A 19,568-nucleotide genomic window follows, 5' to 3' on the forward strand; every position below is an offset into this window, starting at 1 on the left:
GCTGAGAAGTAAAATAAGGAAACAAAAGTAACCAAGTACTGAAACCAAATACAGATTTAAAGATAATTAATTTAAGACATATTTAAACCAAATGTAAACATACAGGTAAGCATAGTTGAAATGATCAATATAATGTGATCAGTGTTTATTGATCAATAAGAACAATCAAAGATCAATAGAAAAAAGAGTCAGTTTCATGTTTTATTTTCATCTTTTTTATTCTTGAGATACAAACATGAACCGACGACGATGTGAACACGTGTTCGTCTTCAGGTGAAAACCACTGAACATGTTATCAGCTCTATTGTCTGTGGAATTATATTTTTATGTTTTCATCACAATAGCAAATCATTAATTTACAGATTCATATATTGATGTTTCTCAGTTCAGTTCAAGGATTCTGTCCCAAACTACAAAACATCTCATCTGTGAGGCTGCGTCGTCCTCAGCAGCAGGAGGCGCTGCTGCTGTTCCAGTCATGTGACGGCTCAGAGTCAGTGATGAAGAAAGAAAGACTCCATGTCTTTGTCCTCAGACCCCTGCTGGGGGGGGCAGTGTGGGACGAGGGGACAGATCCCAGCGTCAGTAGTTGGTCTTCAGTCGGCGGTTCTCCTCTCTCAGCTTCTCGATCTCCTCCACCAGAGACTCGTTCACAGAATATTTCTCGATCAGACCGTGGATTTCGTTCTGAAACCAACATGACGTCAGAGGTGAAGTGTTCAGACTGAAGATGATTTCATGGTTGAGTCAGTTGAGTTGTCACCTTGAATGTATTTATGTATTTTAGTTTTGTATGATATAGAATTGTGTTTATTAAAAGGGATAGTTCACGAAAAATGAGAATTCACTCATCTACTCACCACTATGACGATAGTCATCTATGACATTTCAGATTCTACAATTACACCAGACTGAAGATATTAGATTAGATTCTTACTGGAGAAGGATCCCAATTCAAATGTATAGAATCAGTTGTTGTACCGTAGTGGGAAAAAGCTGCAGGAGTGAGTAGATGAGGCTAAAACCAAGCGAGGAGAGATGAAACGTTAGTGATGGTTCGTACCAGCTGGATGTAAAACTGTCGGACCATCTCCACCTGAAGGTTGACGACGTCTCTGTGACAGTTGTCCCTGAAGACAAGGAGACAAAACTTTAGGATCCTCAGCTTCAGACGTTTCTCTGCTGAGTTTCTCTTTCCTCCGTCATATTTATTCATCGACAGAGGAAGAAACTCCACAGAGCCTGAGGCTACATCTCTGTCCACATGAGTCACAATGTAAATCTGTAAACTATCTGTCCCCCAAATCTAGATTTCATTTCACAGGATAAGCTACTTAAAGGATCAAAGTATTAAAGCATGTGTGGCTCTCCTCCGCTAACACTCCCAGTACATCAGAATCCGTAAGTGAAGTAGAGTAGTTGGGCGGAGCTTTCATACTGCTTGATCTCTTATCTGAGGAAGAGCAGTTCAGCAGAAGTTACCGTGGTGATTTACATTGGCTGTTGCCGGTTTCTGTCAGAGCCGATTATCCTCGAGATCCTGGAGGCTCCGACTCAGTCGGAAGCATTAGGATTATTCTGTAAACCCCTCACACTTCAGGATTATTTGGGAGGATAGCCGGCACCGACTGACCTCCAGTCAGGAACGCCCTGGCGATTGTCAGAAGGACCAAACATGTCTAAAATCGGTCCAATTATCCTTTTAGTGTACAGCAGCTTTAAAACGCAGCCTTGGAGTTAAAGTTAAATGGGACCAACAGCGTTTACAAACTTCTCAGGTTTAGTGGCACTAAAACTTCAGGGTAGTGTGGACGTCAGACAGATCTGTAGCAGAGGTGATGAGTTTTCAAATGAAAACCTAGTCGTGTGGACGTGGGGGGGACAGACCTGAAGTCCTCCAGGGTTTCATGGATCATGTTCTGGATGAAGTGGATCTGGAGGGAGGAGAGAGGAGCAGCTCCTCCCTGTCCCACCACCTCAGCGATGTTCTGGGAGAGCGAGGCGGACGCAGCTGCAGACAGAGCAGGACCTGAGGATTCACAACAACCACGAATAATCAGATCATCTTCAACACTTCATCATTCAAACTCTTTTACTGTAGTTTTTATTTTCGTGTACATGTCCGGTGACTCCTCAGGTTCCTCTGTTCTCCAGAGCACTGGTCTTAACCCTCTGAGAACAGACGCCCCCTGCTGGGGGCCTCTGTCTCATCGCGGGATATTGTTTTCATGATCCTGTTTTTTTTAACATGAAATCAGCCTTCATCATTCATCAATATGAAAAATGTTATTATTTATTTATTTCACATTAAAATTTGGTCTATTTTCTTCATTCAAGTTCAATATGTTTTGTTGTATTTGTGTTTTCTTTTGATTTATAATAATTATAAATAATATATATAATAATAATTTAGACTTAATATAAGTAATAATTATAAAATTATAAAATATCAAACATTAATTATATTTCTTTATCATCAGGGTTTGATAACGTCGTTTGTTAGCTCGCTAGTGGAGCCAGGCAGCAGGTGGTCGTTGTGTTTACTAATTAATCAAACCCCGCCCCTGTCGCTATCCTGCCCTACCTGCGGCTGTAGTGGGCGGAGCTACGTGGACAGGTGAGTCGTAGCTCAGCTGAGCCTGAAAACCATTGGCTCTCCTGAGGCTGGGCTCTGGTGTGAAGAAGGGCGGGGCCGGCTGGCCGGGATTGGTCTGCTGGGATGCTGGAGGCGGGCTCTGGACCTCCCCCTCCAGACTGGAGCTGCTGGCCTCGTCAGACTGTCGATAAAAAAAAGAGTTTTAGTATCGAGAATGAAACTGTTGTTGAATTCGAGCTTTGGGTCAATGACACTAGAATAATTATATAATAATTACTCATTGATTATAGATTATATTGTAAACACCCGGGAGTCTGCGAGTCCAAGGCTGTGACTCCCCACAGATCAAGCCCCCCCCCCTTTATCCAGAAAATACAAAGTAGAACAGAGAAAACTTATCAACAAAGTCATGTGATTGATGAAGAGAGGTCGGCACCTTCCTGGAGTCACATGGTTCAGCCGCTGCAGCAGTGATTGGCTCTTCTTCTTTGATTGGTGGGGGGGTCTGGAAGACAGACAGTGGGCTGTAGCACCGACCCGCAGTGGCCACCAGGGGGGTTTTACGATGAGAGCTGGCACCTGAATGAGAATCTGAAACATTCCCACAACCACAGAGAGAAAACATAGATTCAATGATTTTTAATTTCATCAGTTTTTCAGCAAAGTATCAGTGTTTATGTTTGCTGATATAAAAACTTTAAATTTACAGAATAAACAAATTGTATTGTTTGTTATTTATAATAAAATGTATGGTTAAATGCAAAATATCAAAACTAAATTACATTTCTTTGATATCAGGGTTTGATACAACATACAAGGAATCATTGACAGTAAAAATAAAATGTATATATCGGCTGATATATTGGACAATTTTCATTACTCAACATCTGTATCAGCCCCAAAAATTCATAACGCTCAGGCTCTTTGTTTCCGATGATTCACGACTCTTTCACAACTGGTTTGGTTCCGACCTTCAGACCAATATTTAGTCCGAAATGCTAACATGCTATCTCACTCATTTTCACAGTAGCGCTCCAAATACTAAGTGCCGACACACCACAGACTACAGGAGACCCGGAGAGGATAACGAAATAATGAAAGAGCAAAGACCAGTGTGAACAGTGGTGAGCCGGATCAGAGCCCACTGGGAGTCACCTCCGGACTGTGGCCCCCCCACACCGGTACTCAACGTCCTCAGAGCTGCAGCAGCCCGTCACTAAGAGGTAACGCACATCCTTGTCTGTCTTCACGGGCAGACACATACTCACTGTGGCTGCTGATTGTTGTCATGTATGTATTTTGTCTCAGTCTGGGTTAAATTCATGTTAAGGTGTTGAACAGAACATGGGTACATTTAAAACCAGTAGAGACCAGTAGAGAGAAGGAAGTCTGACCTTCTCTGACGGGGGAGAAGATGTCCAGACTGGCCCGACCCACGACCTGCTGACCCTCCCCTTCTCTGGACAACATCTCCAGACTGGTTACTATGGAAACACAGCATCCCAGTTAGTCCAGAGGCAGCAGTGCCACTCAAAACTACAGCTGTCAGACAGTCGTACCGTGTGTTCTTCCAAACGGCGTCTCTCCAGTCGTCCCCTGAGTCCTCAGGTCTGAGACAGATACATTTTAGTCCAGATACAACGTCAACAAATACCAACAGTGAAAACACGAGCAAACTGAAAAATGAACATTAACTTTCCTAACCCTCAGAAATGTGTAAATTCCATCTGATGATTATTACGAGGGTAATGGTGGTGTTGTGATGTTGATGTGGTCAGAATATTAGGAACACCTCCGAATATGACACAGTCCAATACGACACCATCGCTCAACGCTGATGTTTGAAATAAAACACTTCTGTGTCACTGTCTGTCTTCACATGGACACTGACCATCTCGTACAGGAGAGAAGACGTCCAGACTGTTTCGTCCAACGCTGCTCATCTTCTCCAAAGCTGGAAGCGGCTCTGTCCCCTGTTGACCCTCAGCTTCCCGGAACATCACGTCTGCGTCAGCGACCCCTGCTGGACACAACAAAGAGCTTACTTCTCATTTGTGGGTCAAGGTTTTCATTTCCCCGCATCACCTGACCCACAAGAATATGCCTTAACCTGCTGCCGGTACCCGACCCAAGCTGCTATACATCTTTTTGAGAAGTCGGATATTTGTCATCAAATAATAAATACCTGATAAAATATGGTATCAACCATCACCGTGACTTTACCTATTGGTTTGTGTCACTTTTAAAACACACGCATCATGACCGATTACTGTACATTAAAATTGACTATGATGTAATGTCATGCAAGGTTAATAAAACCAATGAGACGCACTGACCTGTACTTGTCAACTGTCTGTGGGGGGTGGGGCCTGGGTAAGGGGCGGGGTCTGGCTGACTGCTGGACACTCTGGTTGAGGATCTTTTCGTACTGGAGATCTTGGTGGCGCCCAGTTTACTGGACTGAGAGGGGCCGGGAGAGAGAGAGACAGACAGAGAGACAGACAGACAGACAGACAGACAGACAGACAGAGACAGACAGACAGACAGAGAGACAGAGAGAGAGAGAGACAGAGACAGAGAGAGAGAGAGAGAGGACAGACAGACAGACAGAGAGAGAAGAGACAGAGACAGAGAGAGAGCAGTTAAACAATGAGACAGAGTGAAAACGAGTGGTTTTAGTTTTGAAATGTTCAAAGAAAATATGTCCACACTGACACTTGTTCAACTCCGCCCACACTTACACACCTGAGAACACAAGTCACACGACCATGCACACACTGGTCATGTGATGTAAACAGGAAGTAGATTGTCTCTGCAGTTGGTTGCTTAGTAACAGAAACTCCTCTGAAGGAGGAACAGTGAAGAGTCAGAGCAGGGACGACGAGGTGGAACTGTTACTGAGCGACGCTTTGTGTTCACCGCTGGTAGTCGAGTCATGTGACTGATGAGAACCAATCAGGAAGAGAACGTGTCATCGTTTACTAAAGTCTCAGTTTTAGAGGCTGGAAAACTCCAGAGTAGTGTGGAGGCCATGTGTAACCATAGCGACAGTGATGAGTTTTAACACTGGAACAGATCGGTGTGGCTGTAGCCTTCATCAAAATTCAATCAACTATAACTGTGTTAATCAATTGGTCTTTTCAGCAAATGTTCCAGGTTCTAAAAGTTTGTTCTCTTATTAATACAGCGAACCAAATATCAGTCGATTTATTGATTCTGTGTTTGAGATTCACTGGTACACAGGAAACTGTGACACAGGATTCACACAGATACACAGACAAACGTTAACAAGGAAGAAAGTACTGTTAGTTGTTTTCATTAAGTTCATTAAGGTTTTAAAGCACAAGCTGCAGCAGCCACAGCATTTACACATCTGCTGTTATTCAAGTGATTTTCAACAGAATCCTTCTGGTGTTGAAGTGTTGAAGAAAGAATGAATGATCACATCGCTCGGGCTGCTGGTACCTTGTGTCTGCTGGTGTTGCTCTGGAAGCGAAGACATGTGACGGAGGTTTTATGTGCACCAGTGATCCTGGTGGGGGTGCTGGAGTTCCTCAGGTCGTACTGGTAGATCTTCCCCTGAGTGGATCCGACCACCAGACCGGTACCGTCTGGAGTGAAGTCAACCGAGGTCAGAGGACTGTCCACCCGGATCGACCTGAGCACGCTGCACGGGAACAGAATTTAAAAACCTTTTTAAATGTGTCACGTTTCTTTTTGTGTGTCAACAGAATTATATATATATATATATATTAAGGCTGTCACAATTAACGCGTTAATGTGGGATGATTAATTTGTGGAATTACAGCGTTCATTTTGTTAACGCATTAACGCATGTGCAGAAGGAGCCGCTCCATGTACCCCCCACAGCGACACAGTGAGATCACAGCTCGTGAAGCAGCCACTCAGTGACTCTGTAGAAGTGAAACACAGAGTTCCTCTGGTCTCAGCTGCTCAGGGATCAGCTGCTTCAGGGATCAGCTGCTTCAGGATCAGAGCTGCAGCTGGTTTGTACCGAGCTGGAGTTTCTGTGTCAGCCACATTTAATTATGGTGTGGTATGTTTTAGTTTATTTTGTTTTTCAATCTTAATAACTATCATTTGGACTTGTCATCAATAAAAAAAACTAATGTTAAATGTATATATCCGCCTTCTGTCATTTATCTTTCCGTTCCCACAACAATATACAGAGAAAATAGGGATTTTTCGGGCATTTAGAAATGGTGATCATTTGACAGCCCTAGTGTGTATTTATATACACAACTCACACTTTGTCTCATAGATCTTAACATGGTGCAACATCCTCTGATCTAAACCCTCAACTACAATGAGGAAAAACTACCCAAAAAACCTTTAACAGGAACAACATAGAAACCTCAGAGAGTCAGAGTGAGGATCCCTCTACCAGTACAGACAGAAGATTAATCACAGCTACCCCGTGATTAATCTGATTAAAAATGTTAATCGTTTGACAGACCTAATATATATATATATATATATATATATATATATATATGCATCTGTATCTTTAAGGTCTGTGGGATGTTCCATTTGCTCACAATAAGAGGGGGGGTATAGACTTTTTCCACTTCTTCCAAAACAAACGCACAAGTTGTCTGGACCGAGGTTTTTACGACAGGTGACAGTGGAGACACCACTTTTGTCCACAGATGTGCCAAAATCATCTAAAAGTCCCTTGTAGGAGCTTTAAGTTTGAGCAAACGTTAGCAGCAGCTCAGAGACGTGTCAGAGAAACAGAGTTTTATCATGAAGCTTTGTTTGTTTTGAAGGAAGAGACGTCGGAGGAGAATTCAGATAAAAACCTCCTGAACCATCAACACTGAAGGAATCTAACTCATGATGAAGACTACAACTCCCATCATCCCTCACTGCTGCTCCACAACAACTAACTCATGATGAAGACTACAACTCCCATCATCCCTCACTGCTGCTCCACAACAACTAACTCATGATGAAGACTACAACTCCCATCATCCCTCACTGCTGCTCCACAACAACTAACTCATGATGAAGACTACAACTCCCATCATCCCTCACTGCTGCTGCACAACAACTAACTCATGATGAAGACTACAACTCCCATCATCCCTCACTGCTTCAACACAACAACTAACTCATGATGAAGACTACAACTCCCATCATCCCTCACTGCTTCTGCAGTAAGGTTCTCTGTGTTCAGTGATCATGGAGAGTCCCTCCCCATCCAGTCACCCTGGGTTATTAAATACCACGTGTTTGGTCTTACATCTTGCTGGCGGTGTCGTAGCAGACGATCTTCTTGTCCAGACCGACGCTGACCACCAGCAGCTCGCTGGCAGGTGAGAAGGCCAGGCCCGTGCCCGGGGCCTTGTGGGCGCAGTCAAAATCATGGAGCTCCTTCTGGGTGTTGGAGTCCCACAGGACCACGCTGCCACTGTCGGACACACTGCCCAGCAGGGAACGCTTCAGCGTGGAGAACTTCAGGTCATGGATGGGCTGGAGGAGAGACGGGTGACAGCAACACAGCAGCAGCGAGTTGACGTTTTTAAACAACTGGGCTTCAGTATTAAAATGACTTCTCTTACAAATAAGACTGAACAACAGAAACGATTTTCTTTAAACAGAAAACGTTGGGATTTATAAAAACAAAATTGACGGGAAAATTTGCGCATTTCCACGCAAACTCTGACCCATGCGTACGAACGTTTTGGAGACGGGAAAGCAGCGGTGCAGACGGGAGGTGGTGAACTGAAGACAGATTATTGATCCACTTCTTCATTTACATTAAAACCAACAGCTTTAGTTGTGCATATCTGTTCCACATGAACCTTTTAATTGAAAAATATATATATAACAACTTACAGCAAATTACGTTCAGATTCCATTAAACAGCGGAGTTACACAGGCCAGTCTTTAACAGTTTTTAATAATATCTTCTAACACTGTGCGTCATCAAATCGCTGCAGTGAACATGACTGTGCCATCAGATTGAAAATCTGACAATACTGTGGCTGCACTGAACTCCAGATAATCTCCTAACATGTATGTGGGGCTCGATGTGAGAACACTAATGTCCTCCTATAATTTCCTAATAAGTTCATGTGAGAAAACAGCGAGAGATTCTCCACAGGATTCAGCGTGAGCGAGGGGGCACGTATTATGCTGCCATGGCTGAGGAGGGATTGGCACATACATACTCCAATGGTAGACAAATAAATTCTGGACTGAGGTAATAAATATTTTACAGGAGATGATGAACATTTATATCCCCAGATGCCCAATAGTGTGCATATTGGGAAATAGAAAAGAAAACTACATTCAGGAAGCATACAACATAATGTTGCTCTCGCCTTCGTCTCTGTAAAGAGGACAACACTCACCAATTGGAAAGATCCGAAACTGGATTTCTAGAACATATATGATTGGCTGAAGGATTTCCTGGATTTGTTATCGATAGTCCTCATAACTTAAACGTTACGATAAGGGACTGGATGCCCCATGGACACTTATTAGAGAATGTATGACAAATAAAATGATAAACTGACTTAAAGTTTGTAGGTGGCCAACATGGTGTACCGTACCCGATTGTGAGTAGGACCTGATGCAAGATAATATATGACCTTGATTCAAGAATAAATAATAATTAATAATATATATAAATAAAAAAATTAAAAAAAGATGTTTCTAGCACGCAACAAAAACCTGCAGTTGTACGGACATTCTCTGGAGATCAAGTGTGAAAATGGGATTTCAGTTGTTATTCTTCATGGCTGTGATAAATCATGACTTTCGGGTTATAAGGTTCAGAGGGTTAAAAGGGTTCAGACGTTTATGTGTGCACAGTAGCAGCATAGTTAGTCACAGTCTAACCTGGTTGCTGCCGTGGCCGAAGGCTTTGCTGGACTGGTTGGTGGTGAGACTGTGGAGGACCAGATCTCCACTGGTGGAGCCGGAGGCGATGTAGCTGTCGTTGGTGTTGAAGGACACACAGGTCACCTCTTCTCTATGGTCCTGAGAGACAAGACAGATGGTCGAGTGACCCTCATCTCTGTCAGAGCTTTTCTTTTGTATAAACACTTCTCCATGTATGTTCGACACTGTCTTTTCTCTTCAAGGTTGTAAATATTGTGATGTTGTTGTTCTGTTACACTTCTGTCTGTACTGGTAGAGGGATCCTCACTCTGACTCTCTGAGGTTTCTATGTTGTTCCTGTTAAAGGTTTTTTGGGTAGTTTAGTTTCTTTATTGATGACAAGTCCAAATGATAGTTATTAAGATTGAAAAATAAAATAAACTCAAACTAAAACCTACCATAACTAGATGTGTCTGTCTCTTTGCTTTGCCTCTGAGCAAACATAGGATGATATGATTTAGAACATCGGGGCTTCTTAGCCTTTGAGTGGAGGAGGACACAGAAACTCCAGCTCGGTACAAACCAGCTTCTGCTCTGATCCTGAAGCAGCTGAGACCAGAGGAACTCTGTGTTTCACTTCTACAGAGTCACTGAGCGGCTGCTTCACGTGAACGAGCTGTGATCTCACTGCGTGTGTCTGAGCGAGTGAGGGACTTGAGTAAAGTCTCACCTTGAGGGAGCGGTGCAGTCTCTTGGTCTTCAGGTCCCACAGGTGAACGCAGTGATCCAGACCTCCACTCACCAGAAACTGAGACGAGGAACTCAGACACACACGGGTCTGCTTTTTCTGAATGTTACAGTGAACAGTGATTTGTGAGTGAAAACTGCGGCGATCATAAGATCACACTGTCGCCATAGAAACAACAAAGCTGAAGCTGTGCACTCACCCCCTCTGCAAGTTCCACCAGTGGTACCGGAGTCGACTTGAGGCTGGAAAGCACCAGTTTGTCTCCGCTGCTGCTGGAAGTGACCAGGTAATGGTCTGAAAGAACGGGTCAAGGCCACTTTATCTTTTACTGCAGCGGCTCTACTCAGCCTGCACGTCTTTATCAATAAACATCATTATTTTCTCTTTTACAAACTCTCACTTCATTTCTGTTCATTTTGGAAAGGAAAAAAACATTGTTCGAGTATGATCGAGCTTCTGTTGAGAGAACTGGTCTTCTGGTTCTCAGTTCATAAACTTAGCTTCGAATAAAGTCAATTTATTGTTTGCGCCATTTTACAAACAAAAATGTAGCGATGCTGGTGAGAGTTCGGCCAGTTGACTGGAGCTGCATCGCTCTAACCGTGTGCTGCCTCACTCTCCACCATCACCAGTTGGGTGGTCGATTTAACCTGCAAAGATTTCCCTTTTCTCCCGTTTGCTTGTCGGTGCCCCTGCGTCAGTCTTTCTGTCTGTGGATTCATTGGTGTGGGATTCTCTAGGGACTTCATGATTCACTTTGCTGACATCACTCTGAGCTTTAGTGAGTTGTGAGGACACATAATGGAGCAAAGAATCAATCAAGAAAATAATGAATCAATAACTGCCTGCAGCCTGAGACAGGAGGAGTAATTTAAACAGATGTAATGTGTAATGGGTTCAAACTATTGACTGTCTAAAGACACATGAACGGTTCTGTTCATCGTCCATCAGGATACTGTTGGAGCCCCAGAAGGCCTGAGCCACAGGGTGGCTGGTGCTGTGAGGGTTAAACTGCTCCAGCGGCGCCATGGAAACCGCATCCCAGATCTTCACACAGTCTCCTGTGGACACCAGGCGGCTCATCTCCTCCATGGCAACGACTGGAAACACACGGCTGAAGCTGCTCAGATGAGAGGACGCGACACTTTATGGTTCATGATGGTGAACAAAACAATACTCATGAATACATCAGGGCTGTGAGGAATTATCACTATTACTCACTACTGAGTGTGTGTGTGTGTGTGTGAAACCTTTACTTGGGTGTTGTTAGTAACGTGGAAATAAAACTAGAAAAACTTAACTATAAGTATTGACATATTAACTAACAAGCTCACTGGTTAGTTATTGCTTTACATACCGATTTCCTGTTACTTTATAAGTTTAGTTTAAAAACTTTAGTTCAAAGTATCCGGTAAGTTCAGCTGTCAGATGAATGTGTGTGAAAATCATTTTTAAATAAAGTTACAGCACAAAGTTTCTGAAACGGTCAAAAGGTTCTAACCAGCTCACTAGTTAGGTGACCAGCTGACTGGTTAGTTTAGCTAACGTTAGCTCCAACAGAAACACTCCGGGTCTTAAGTTAGCGATCACACGTAAAAGACTCGAACAACATGAAACAAGCGGAAACTTCCGGTGAATCGTCGCATTAGTTCAAACTTTTCTGTTTGACTCACCTGAAAGAGACTAAACCTCCTAAACAGAGACTAAACCTCCTAAACAGAGACTAAACCTCCTAAACAGAGACTAAACCTCCTAAAGGCTCCAGCGGTTTGTTTTCCACCGGCGGTCATTCTTCATACCCGAGGTGGGGGGGCCCCGCCCCTACCCTGTCTCTGATTGGCCTACACTGGACAAGACTCCTGTGCCTAACCAATGATCAGGCTTCCTGTCTTAATCTGACCAATCAGAGGCATGCCTTCTTCCACCTCGGGTGGGAAAAATAACAGAGAAGTCAAGAAACGAGAAACCGCCACTACGGTGCCCCAGGAGGGACAAAAGGGTGTGTGTGTGTGTGTGTGTGTGTGTGTCTATGTATAGTAATGAGGCCGGTTCAGGTTCAACAGCATCATTGTGGGGACATTTTGTCAGATTTGGGGTTAGAACCAGGTTTAGTTTAGTTAGGACATGTATTATGTCAGTGAGTGTCCTCATAAGTAGAGAGAGACGCGTGCGTGTGTGTGCGCGTGTTATCTGTTTAAAAACAACGAAGTCGAGTCAAAGTTCACTGTGACGTCACGAACAGCCGTGAGATGTAAAATTGTTACTGAGCTAACGTGACGCTAACCTGAAGCTAACGTGATGCTAACCTGAAGCTAACGTGACGCTAACCTGAAGCTAACGTGATGCTAACCTGAAGCTAGGAAGATGGCGTGAAGCAACCTGAAGCTAACGGACGCTAGCCTGAAGCTCCGCCAGCTGAACAGACTGAAGGGCTCAGGTGAGAACCAGGTGGGCACTCCGCTGGACCGACTGTTCACACGTTTGATTCCTTCGGTGTCATTATCAGGTGAAGCACAGGGAACTGACCAAAGAGTTAGAACACGATGATAATTGAATCCTGTTCTTCAAAAAGAACAGTTGTTATTGTTGATGAAAGTTTCATATTTCATAAGTGTCATTGTTTAAAAGAGTCTGAAGAGTTCCAGATGAAGTGAAGCAGTTCGACCTGTGAAGACACGTGACCCGATGGTTCTGATCTAAACTGTCTGGTTCCGACACGTGTTCACTTTCATGTTAGAACAGGTTGAGTTGATCGAAGGTAAAACGAGAGAATCAGACTGGTTCCGCTCTCACCCTCTGGACCATGGCCAACCCACTGAGGGCTGAAGTGGTTCGACTCTATAAAAACGTGAGTACTCGATCTTCAGCAGCTTGTTGCTAGTTTGAATCCTCAGTGATCACAGTTAGAAACATATTTAAACTCTGCAGGAGAGCAGCTTCTCTGTTGAGGTGTGTCCTGCTGCAGTCTGAGGAGTGTGGGGGTGATTACCTTAACACTTTGAATCAGGACTTAATGATACAACTGTTTATTAGGAACCAACAGATTGAACTGAAGGTGATTCAGAGTTATGGTCCGGAGGCAGTCTGTGGTTTCAGTTTGTCTCGCAACATGAAACATGTTCACTGCGGCAGAAGAGTGGGATTTCTTTCCTGCTCTGACTCTTAATGACATCACAAGATGGAAGCGTTCTTCTGAGATGTTTGGTCTTAATTCCTGGACAAAGTGGAGACTGTTGTCCGTTGGCTAAAACCATCGAACCATCTGAGCTAAAGGATTTTCTCAAAGTGTTTAATTGTATTTATAAATGAGGCAGTGTGTGTTTAATTAAAAATTCTAAACTTTTCCTTAGCTCCTCTACCTCGGCCGGGAGTATCCCAAAGGAGGCGACTACTTCAGAGACCGGCTGAGATCTGCGTTCACCAAAAACAAGTCAGTCCAGGACCCGGCGCAGATCAAGGAGATGATCGCTCGAGGGGAGTACGTGTCCAGAGAGCTGGAGGCGCTGTACTACCTGAGGAAATACAGAGCCATGAAGAAACGCTACTACGAGGAATAAACACGTCTCCAGATCAGTTCTTTCTCAGTGAGAGCCAGCAGTGTACGAGGAAAACATCTTTAAATCTATTTCAGGAATAAATCAGCAGCAGCTTCGAGGTTTTATCTTTTTATTCCTGTAAAATCAGCAATGACAGAAAACATTTAAATAAAAGTATAAAAAAGACGAGTTGATGAGTCGTCCTTCATCAGACACAAACTACAGTAAGACTCAAGTCTTCAAGTAACTCGTAGTGGCAGGAGGTGACCGTGAACCGGCCACTGCCAGCAGAGACGCCTTCAGAGGGTCGGGGGGGCGGAGCAGTCACCATCAGCAAGGTTCACTCTGCAGATCGGACAGGTGGTGTTATCCTGTGGGGGGAGGAGACAGTGATCCGTCTATAAAACATGTCCACTCAGTGAAAACATCTGCACTCGACCCAACGTTTCCACTGTTTCAGTTTCGATTTAAAAAAAATGTGTTTTCTAAAAACAGATGTGATTCAGTGGAAAGAAGAGAAACGGTAGTTTCAACAGGGTCTGTGAGCTGTTACCTTTAACCACCGGTCAATACACTGGACATGGTAGTCATGGAAACACGGCAACATCCTCAGCTTCTCCCCCTCAGTGTATTCACAGAAACAGATCTGACACCTAACAGGATCCCGGGAAAGAAAAACACGAGTGAGACTTTAAGAAGTAGGATCAGAAGAAAGACTGAGGTCCGACCAGGCGCTGGACTCACTTAGTGTTCCCAGCGCTGTAGGCGGACTGGAAGGTTTTGGTGGGAAATCTCTGGATTTGCCTTCGCGTCAACTTCTTTGACACAACGGCACCTTGACGTTCCTCGAATGCCAGAAGAGCCTGAAGGAAGAGCAGACAGAACGAGTCAGCGGAGAACAACTGGAAACTTTGTTCTTTGCTCCAGCGTCATGGTCACAGGCGGCCAGAGGGGGCGCCGTGTGTTCTCCAGCACTCCTCTTCATGACGGGTGGTCTTCCTCACCTCGTAGTCGTTTCCCTGAGGGTCCTCTGACATGTTGGGCATGGCGTTCCTCCCTCTGGTCGGCCCCCGTCCTCTCTGCTGACCAATCAGACCTGGAAACAAAACTACAGTTTCAGTTAACGTCAAAAAACAATTAAGCAGAGTAAAAAAGATAACGAGCTAAACAAACACTAGAAAAATAAAGGCAGAGGAAGTCCTGTAAATTAATAAGTTATTATTTATGTCTGTAGAGTGAGTACTTTACAATGTCCCCGATACCACACTTTACTGCTGTTACCACGGTAACCACAAAGTAAACAGGTTTAAATGACTGATCAGTGGGATTTTTCTCATCCTGCGTTCATAAACCAAGACGGCTCAAATGAAACAGTGAATACGAGATGCTCTCAGTTATGTCATCGTACCTTCTTCAAAGCCAGCAGGGGGAGCCACTGCAGCCAGCACATGGGACATCCAGCTGGGTTCCATGTGGGAATAATACTGCAGAGAATAAATCACAACTTTCAGGACTGATGACAAACCCCAAGGCTACAGCCACATTACTACGTAACTCTGCTACAGATGCGTCTGGCGTCCACACTCTAAGTTTGTAAAAGCTGCTCGTCCCGTTTGAGTTTGAAAGCTCCGGGGCTCCGTGTTAGTCTGGAACAGCAGAAACTGAGATGTTTGGAAACGATGACGCAGAAACTCAACCTCGTGCTGATTGAGTCTTTTTGGTAATGAGCCTTCACTGATTCGTCAGGCTCTTATCACATGACCCCTTCCAGAAGAAACACGGAGAAGCAATTACAAGTGTTACTGACCCTGTTGTCCAATTCAAATTAGTTTTCTACTTTTAGCTTTTTATCAAAGTCAAGCTTTTTTTATATATACGTGTGTATGTGTGTGTACCTGACTGAACTACAGTGTGTGTGTGTGTGTGTGTACCTGACTGAACTACAGTGTGTGTGTGTGTGTGTGTACCTGACTGAACTACAGTGTGTGTGTTGGCACAGAGAAATAACACATCAGGTTACAATCCATTTAATTTGAAATATGAAGTGTAACGGAGTCTCACCCTGTGGTGGCTCTGCTGATAGAGGTGGTGGTGGTGGTGGTGGTGCTGGTGTCTGCTGTGCACCTCCTCTCGGTCAAACTGGGCCTGAATGGACAAAGATAAAGTGTTTCTCTCCGTCCACTCTGCAAGGTGACAAGTCAGCAGGTGAAGCCTCCTACCTGCAGGCTCTGCGCAAACGACTCATCTTCCTCCATCTGTGCCACGCGAACCATGCCCTCCTCATCGTCACTGATGATGATCTCCTCCACTGCTGAAGAACAAACGACCAATCACATGAACACCGATTGTTCCGCTTTAGCCACAATGTCCTGGCTGTGCATGTCTTGTGTTTGGCAGGTGCACCAAATGTTGAACTATGTTGTGTTTAATAGTCTGCCTCATAAATTCTAGAGCCATGTAACCAAACACAAATATATGTACATATATATAAACAGCAAGTATAATCTTGAAGTCAGTTGTGTCCTATTGATCCTCCTGTTTGCAGTGAACTCTGATGTACAGACACTTTCACTGGATCATTGTGATGCTGAAGGAAAATTAAAAACACCCAGATTCTACATGAAGTTCTGCTCACTCTGGTTTCTGGGGGTTTGGTGTGGATGACATCAGAGGTAATGAGTCACATTGAATCATATGTGTCAAAAAAAACTTTTTCTGTGAGATATAGATATCTACACTGTCGTCACCTGCTGAAGTGTTTCCTCGTTCGCCGTTCAGCCATCTCCTCTCCTCTGCTGTCAGAAAGGACAGAGAGTCAGAGGCCGGCAGCAGCGAGGGCGACGATGAAGCCGAAGTCACACTTGGGCTCCTCCTCCTCAACTGGCTGAGAGAACCAGTTCTGACTTCTCCTGGGGAACCTGGCACAGTCAAACACACCTCACCCTCCTCTGATGCTGGAGTGAGGTAGGAGGATGAAGATGAGGAGGAGGAGAAACAGGGTGCCGTCGACAGCGGGTTGCCCAGAGGAAAAGGTCTCAGAGATGAACCAGGAACAAACAGAACCCTCCGATTTCCCACCGCTGCTGCCAGCCGCCTGCGTTTGGATCCACACGAGGACCCTTGTTCACCGCTGAGCGATTGTTCTGGTCGTCCCCATGAGCCCCCGACCGCCACCTGAGGACAGAAACCCACAGCAGTCAACATCTGCCAGGCCAATACACACACACAAACATCTGTCATGACTGTGTAGTGCAGCTGTGACTTACAGGACTGAAACGTTCCTCTGTGATTGGCCCCCGTCTCCTCCGTTTGCCGAGCTGTGGACTGAACCAACAAACACAATTAGACACTAGGGCTGCGAAGCAGCACTGAGCGGGCCCAAGGCCCAAGGCAGGCCGCGGGGAGGGAGGACAGGGACCATGTACATAGGCGTGACAACAACTTCATTTTCACGCTGATCAGTAGGTGGCGCTATGACCCTGAGTCAACATTGTCATATGGAGATTTTCAGGCCGGGACTCTGATCATAGGTGAGAATGTTGGTGCTGATTGGACAGTGGAGTTAAAAACCATCCTTTTCACAAACCACAGCAACAGGGCCTTGGACGGCCGTGGGCCCTGGTCACCAGGACATCACGAGTTCCTGCTCAGTGGGGCTGAGTGGACCAGCTGCTGCCCCAACGAGGCCTCCACCCCAGAATATACATGTCCCCCCCCCTTCACTGCTTACTCTCCATCCTATCCATTAAAGGCAATAACAAGCCCCAAAAATAAATTAAAACATAAAATTTCACAAAAGTTATACAATTTCTTTCCTTCTTCACTTCATTACTTTCTGAGTAAGGTACCTCCTATTAAATCGTTACTTCTTTCTCTCAAAAGCTCTACGTCCCTTTGCACAACCTCTTTTTAAATTGTTAGTCTTTTTCTTATGACATATTGCTCTCTCTCTCTTTCTGCACCATCTACACCACGGACTCGTTGCTCTACACGTGGACACCTGTGGACAGACTCGTGCCGCTGAGTGACAGCTCGTCTCTCCGCCACCAACTGAACGGATATTGAGATTTGGTTTCCATCCACTTCCTAACCGAATAGTTTGTCCTCTACAATGTCAGTCTCTTTTGTAAACATGTTGGAAATGATCCGAACTAGAGTGAACACCAGGCTCGTCCCGAGGAGCCGCGGAGCCGTGTTACCTGGGGGTCTCCGGGACGATGACGGACAGCTCGTGGTACAGCAGATCCGCCGGGTCCAGCAGACAGCCTCGGTTCAGTCCTCCGGGACTGTCCGGTTCAGACGAACAGGGGCTGGTGGTTACCGGCTCGTCCATGGCCTCCAGTGGTTCACCTGGCCCCGGCTCTAAAGGCGCGTGGCACCCGGTCTCATATCATCAGGCACCGGGGGCAGACACCTGGGAACAGCCGGAGTTAACAACCAGCACAGAGGAGCTAACGAGCTAACCTGGATCCATTAGTGATGAGGAACCACTCAAACTGAAATGAACCCATCTACTGGTCGGTCAGAACCAGGAGCCAGTGACGGGTCGCTCGCAGCAGCTGGAGCCTCGTGAGAAACGAACCAGATGAAACCTTTCATCGGAGATTCGGGTTCAATTTACCTCGTTCGTGGGATTCTGCCGCCGGACTCTACAGGAAGTGCATCGGATGTTTCAACCAACATTTCCGGTGTCACACCGTAAAGTCCCGAAAACTCCTCGGTTTATTTTTTGTTCCGCTTCCTGTGGCTGCTTGTCCCCTCCTCGTGTCTCACTGGGACATTTCATCACAGAAATACAACAACCTCTTATTTCAGTGCATATCCTCATGGTCACATGTAAATAAAATGATCCATGAATCCTAAGATGTCATCAAACCCATATGACAAATAAATGAAACTGAGGTTAATTATTTTACACTTAAACATTAACTTCAGTCAGTGTTTTACTATTACTACAGTTGTATGTTGTATTTCATGTATGTTGAGCTGTAGCTTTATTCCACAATAGTGAAACAGCTGAAATAATCAGATGTAGCTACACTTTGGCTGATTATTATTATTTTCTGTGAGTTAAGTCTTTTTGTCAATAATGAAGAGATCCAATATTTGAAGGTAGAACTAACAAGGTTTGGGACGAACGTTTAAAGAACATACATGAATTCAGTGTCAGGCATAATCTTAAAAGTTTAAAACGTTTCGCAGACTCAAGTTACACAGCTTGTTTACTGATGTTTCACCTGTTTGTAATAGATGTAAGTCTATGATCAGTAATTAAACTCATTCTTTCTGGTCATGAAGTAAACTTTACATATACCGGGGGAAAGTTTTCATTGTTTCTCAGAGGTTTTTGGGAAGCTGATCCGCTCATGGCCTCCGTGGAGCAACGAGCTCTGTAGCTGTGTCTGAGTGTGAGCCTCCTCATTACCTCTCCTCTTTCTCCTCCTGTATGAAGTCTCAATCCAGGAGAAGTGTGAACACAGCAGAGGATCCTCCACTGATTCACTGGGAGTGAGGGGGGTTCTCTGCCTCATGTTTAAACTATAGCAGGTCAGAGAGGTGAGCTTAGTGTGAGTGTGACAGACAGACAGGCAGACAGGCAGACAGGCAGGCAGAGTTTGTGTATATCAGATGCTGGGGCATGTTTGTGGCAGTTTTTATTTTTGTATCATGCAATAAGTTTCTGTCATCTAACATCTTGGGGCTTTTATTTAGAAAATCCAGCCTCTATGTGGGATTTCTGGTAAGGTCCTATCACCATCCATGGGCGTTTACTCTGAAAATCCAGCCTCCTTTCGGGATCCTGGTAACATCCTGGTAACATCCTGGTAACATCCTG

At 44.7% G+C, this 19,568-nt stretch overlaps 3 protein-coding genes across 14 annotated transcripts; 1 reads left to right on the forward strand and 2 right to left on the reverse strand.

The window, feature by feature from the left end:
- Positions 1 to 199: 199 nt before the first annotated feature.
- nedd1 (NEDD1 gamma-tubulin ring complex targeting factor) lies at positions 200 to 12,024 on the reverse strand. 2 transcript variants are annotated; one of them, XM_035156559.2, is made up of 16 exons: positions 11,870 to 12,024; positions 11,153 to 11,316; positions 10,396 to 10,490; positions 10,179 to 10,295; positions 9,467 to 9,607; positions 7,863 to 8,092; positions 6,062 to 6,263; positions 4,933 to 5,056; positions 4,488 to 4,616; positions 4,156 to 4,206; positions 3,991 to 4,080; positions 3,033 to 3,187; positions 2,585 to 2,777; positions 1,888 to 2,029; positions 1,064 to 1,130; positions 200 to 687 (listed from the first exon to the last, which is right to left on the reverse strand). In XM_035156559.2, the coding sequence occupies exons 2-16, from the start codon at positions 11,286 to 11,288 to the stop codon at positions 583 to 585; spliced, it is 1,977 nt and encodes a 658-aa protein (XP_035012450.1). In that variant the 5' UTR covers positions 11,289 to 11,316; positions 11,870 to 12,024; the 3' UTR covers positions 200 to 582. The 2 variants fall into 2 exon arrangements, with proteins under 2 accessions (XP_035012450.1, XP_035012448.1); XM_035156557.2 differs by having other exon boundaries at positions 4,488 to 4,619.
- Positions 12,025 to 12,237: 213 nt separating this feature from the next.
- Positions 12,238 to 13,918, forward strand: lyrm5b (LYR motif containing 5b). Of its 9 annotated transcripts, none has more exons than XM_047339838.1 (4): positions 12,238 to 12,556; positions 12,596 to 12,644; positions 12,939 to 13,044; positions 13,547 to 13,918. In XM_047339838.1, exons 3-4 carry the CDS (start codon positions 13,000 to 13,002, stop codon positions 13,751 to 13,753), a joined length of 252 nt encoding a protein of 83 aa, XP_047195794.1. In that variant the 5' UTR covers positions 12,238 to 12,556; positions 12,596 to 12,644; positions 12,939 to 12,999; the 3' UTR covers positions 13,754 to 13,918. The 9 variants fall into 9 exon arrangements, with proteins under 9 accessions (XP_047195794.1, XP_047195795.1, XP_035012454.1 ...); XM_047339839.1 differs by having other exon boundaries at positions 12,596 to 12,633; XM_035156563.2 differs by lacking the exon at positions 12,238 to 12,556 and having other exon boundaries at positions 12,590 to 12,702.
- On the reverse strand, positions 13,846 to 18,465 carry si:ch211-59o9.10 (uncharacterized protein LOC561841 homolog). Of its 3 annotated transcripts, none has more exons than XM_035156561.2 (11): positions 18,354 to 18,465; positions 17,932 to 18,146; positions 16,999 to 17,056; positions 16,480 to 16,906; positions 15,952 to 16,040; positions 15,794 to 15,877; positions 15,141 to 15,216; positions 14,737 to 14,840; positions 14,477 to 14,595; positions 14,286 to 14,385; positions 13,846 to 14,103 (listed from the first exon to the last, which is right to left on the reverse strand). In XM_035156561.2, the coding sequence occupies exons 2-11, from the start codon at positions 18,063 to 18,065 to the stop codon at positions 14,032 to 14,034; spliced, it is 1,263 nt and encodes a 420-aa protein (XP_035012452.1). In that variant the 5' UTR covers positions 18,066 to 18,146; positions 18,354 to 18,465; the 3' UTR covers positions 13,846 to 14,031. The 3 variants fall into 3 exon arrangements, with proteins under 3 accessions (XP_035012452.1, XP_035012453.1, XP_035012451.1); XM_035156562.2 differs by having other exon boundaries at positions 14,737 to 14,828; positions 15,952 to 16,043; XM_035156560.2 differs by having other exon boundaries at positions 15,952 to 16,043.
- Between the last annotated feature and the right edge of the window lie 1,103 nt (positions 18,466 to 19,568).

The sequence above is a fragment of the Hippoglossus stenolepis genome, chromosome 5 (assembly GCF_022539355.2).
Source record: "Hippoglossus stenolepis isolate QCI-W04-F060 chromosome 5, HSTE1.2, whole genome shotgun sequence".
In the NCBI taxonomy this organism is placed as follows: domain Eukaryota; kingdom Metazoa; phylum Chordata; class Actinopteri; order Pleuronectiformes; family Pleuronectidae; genus Hippoglossus; species Hippoglossus stenolepis.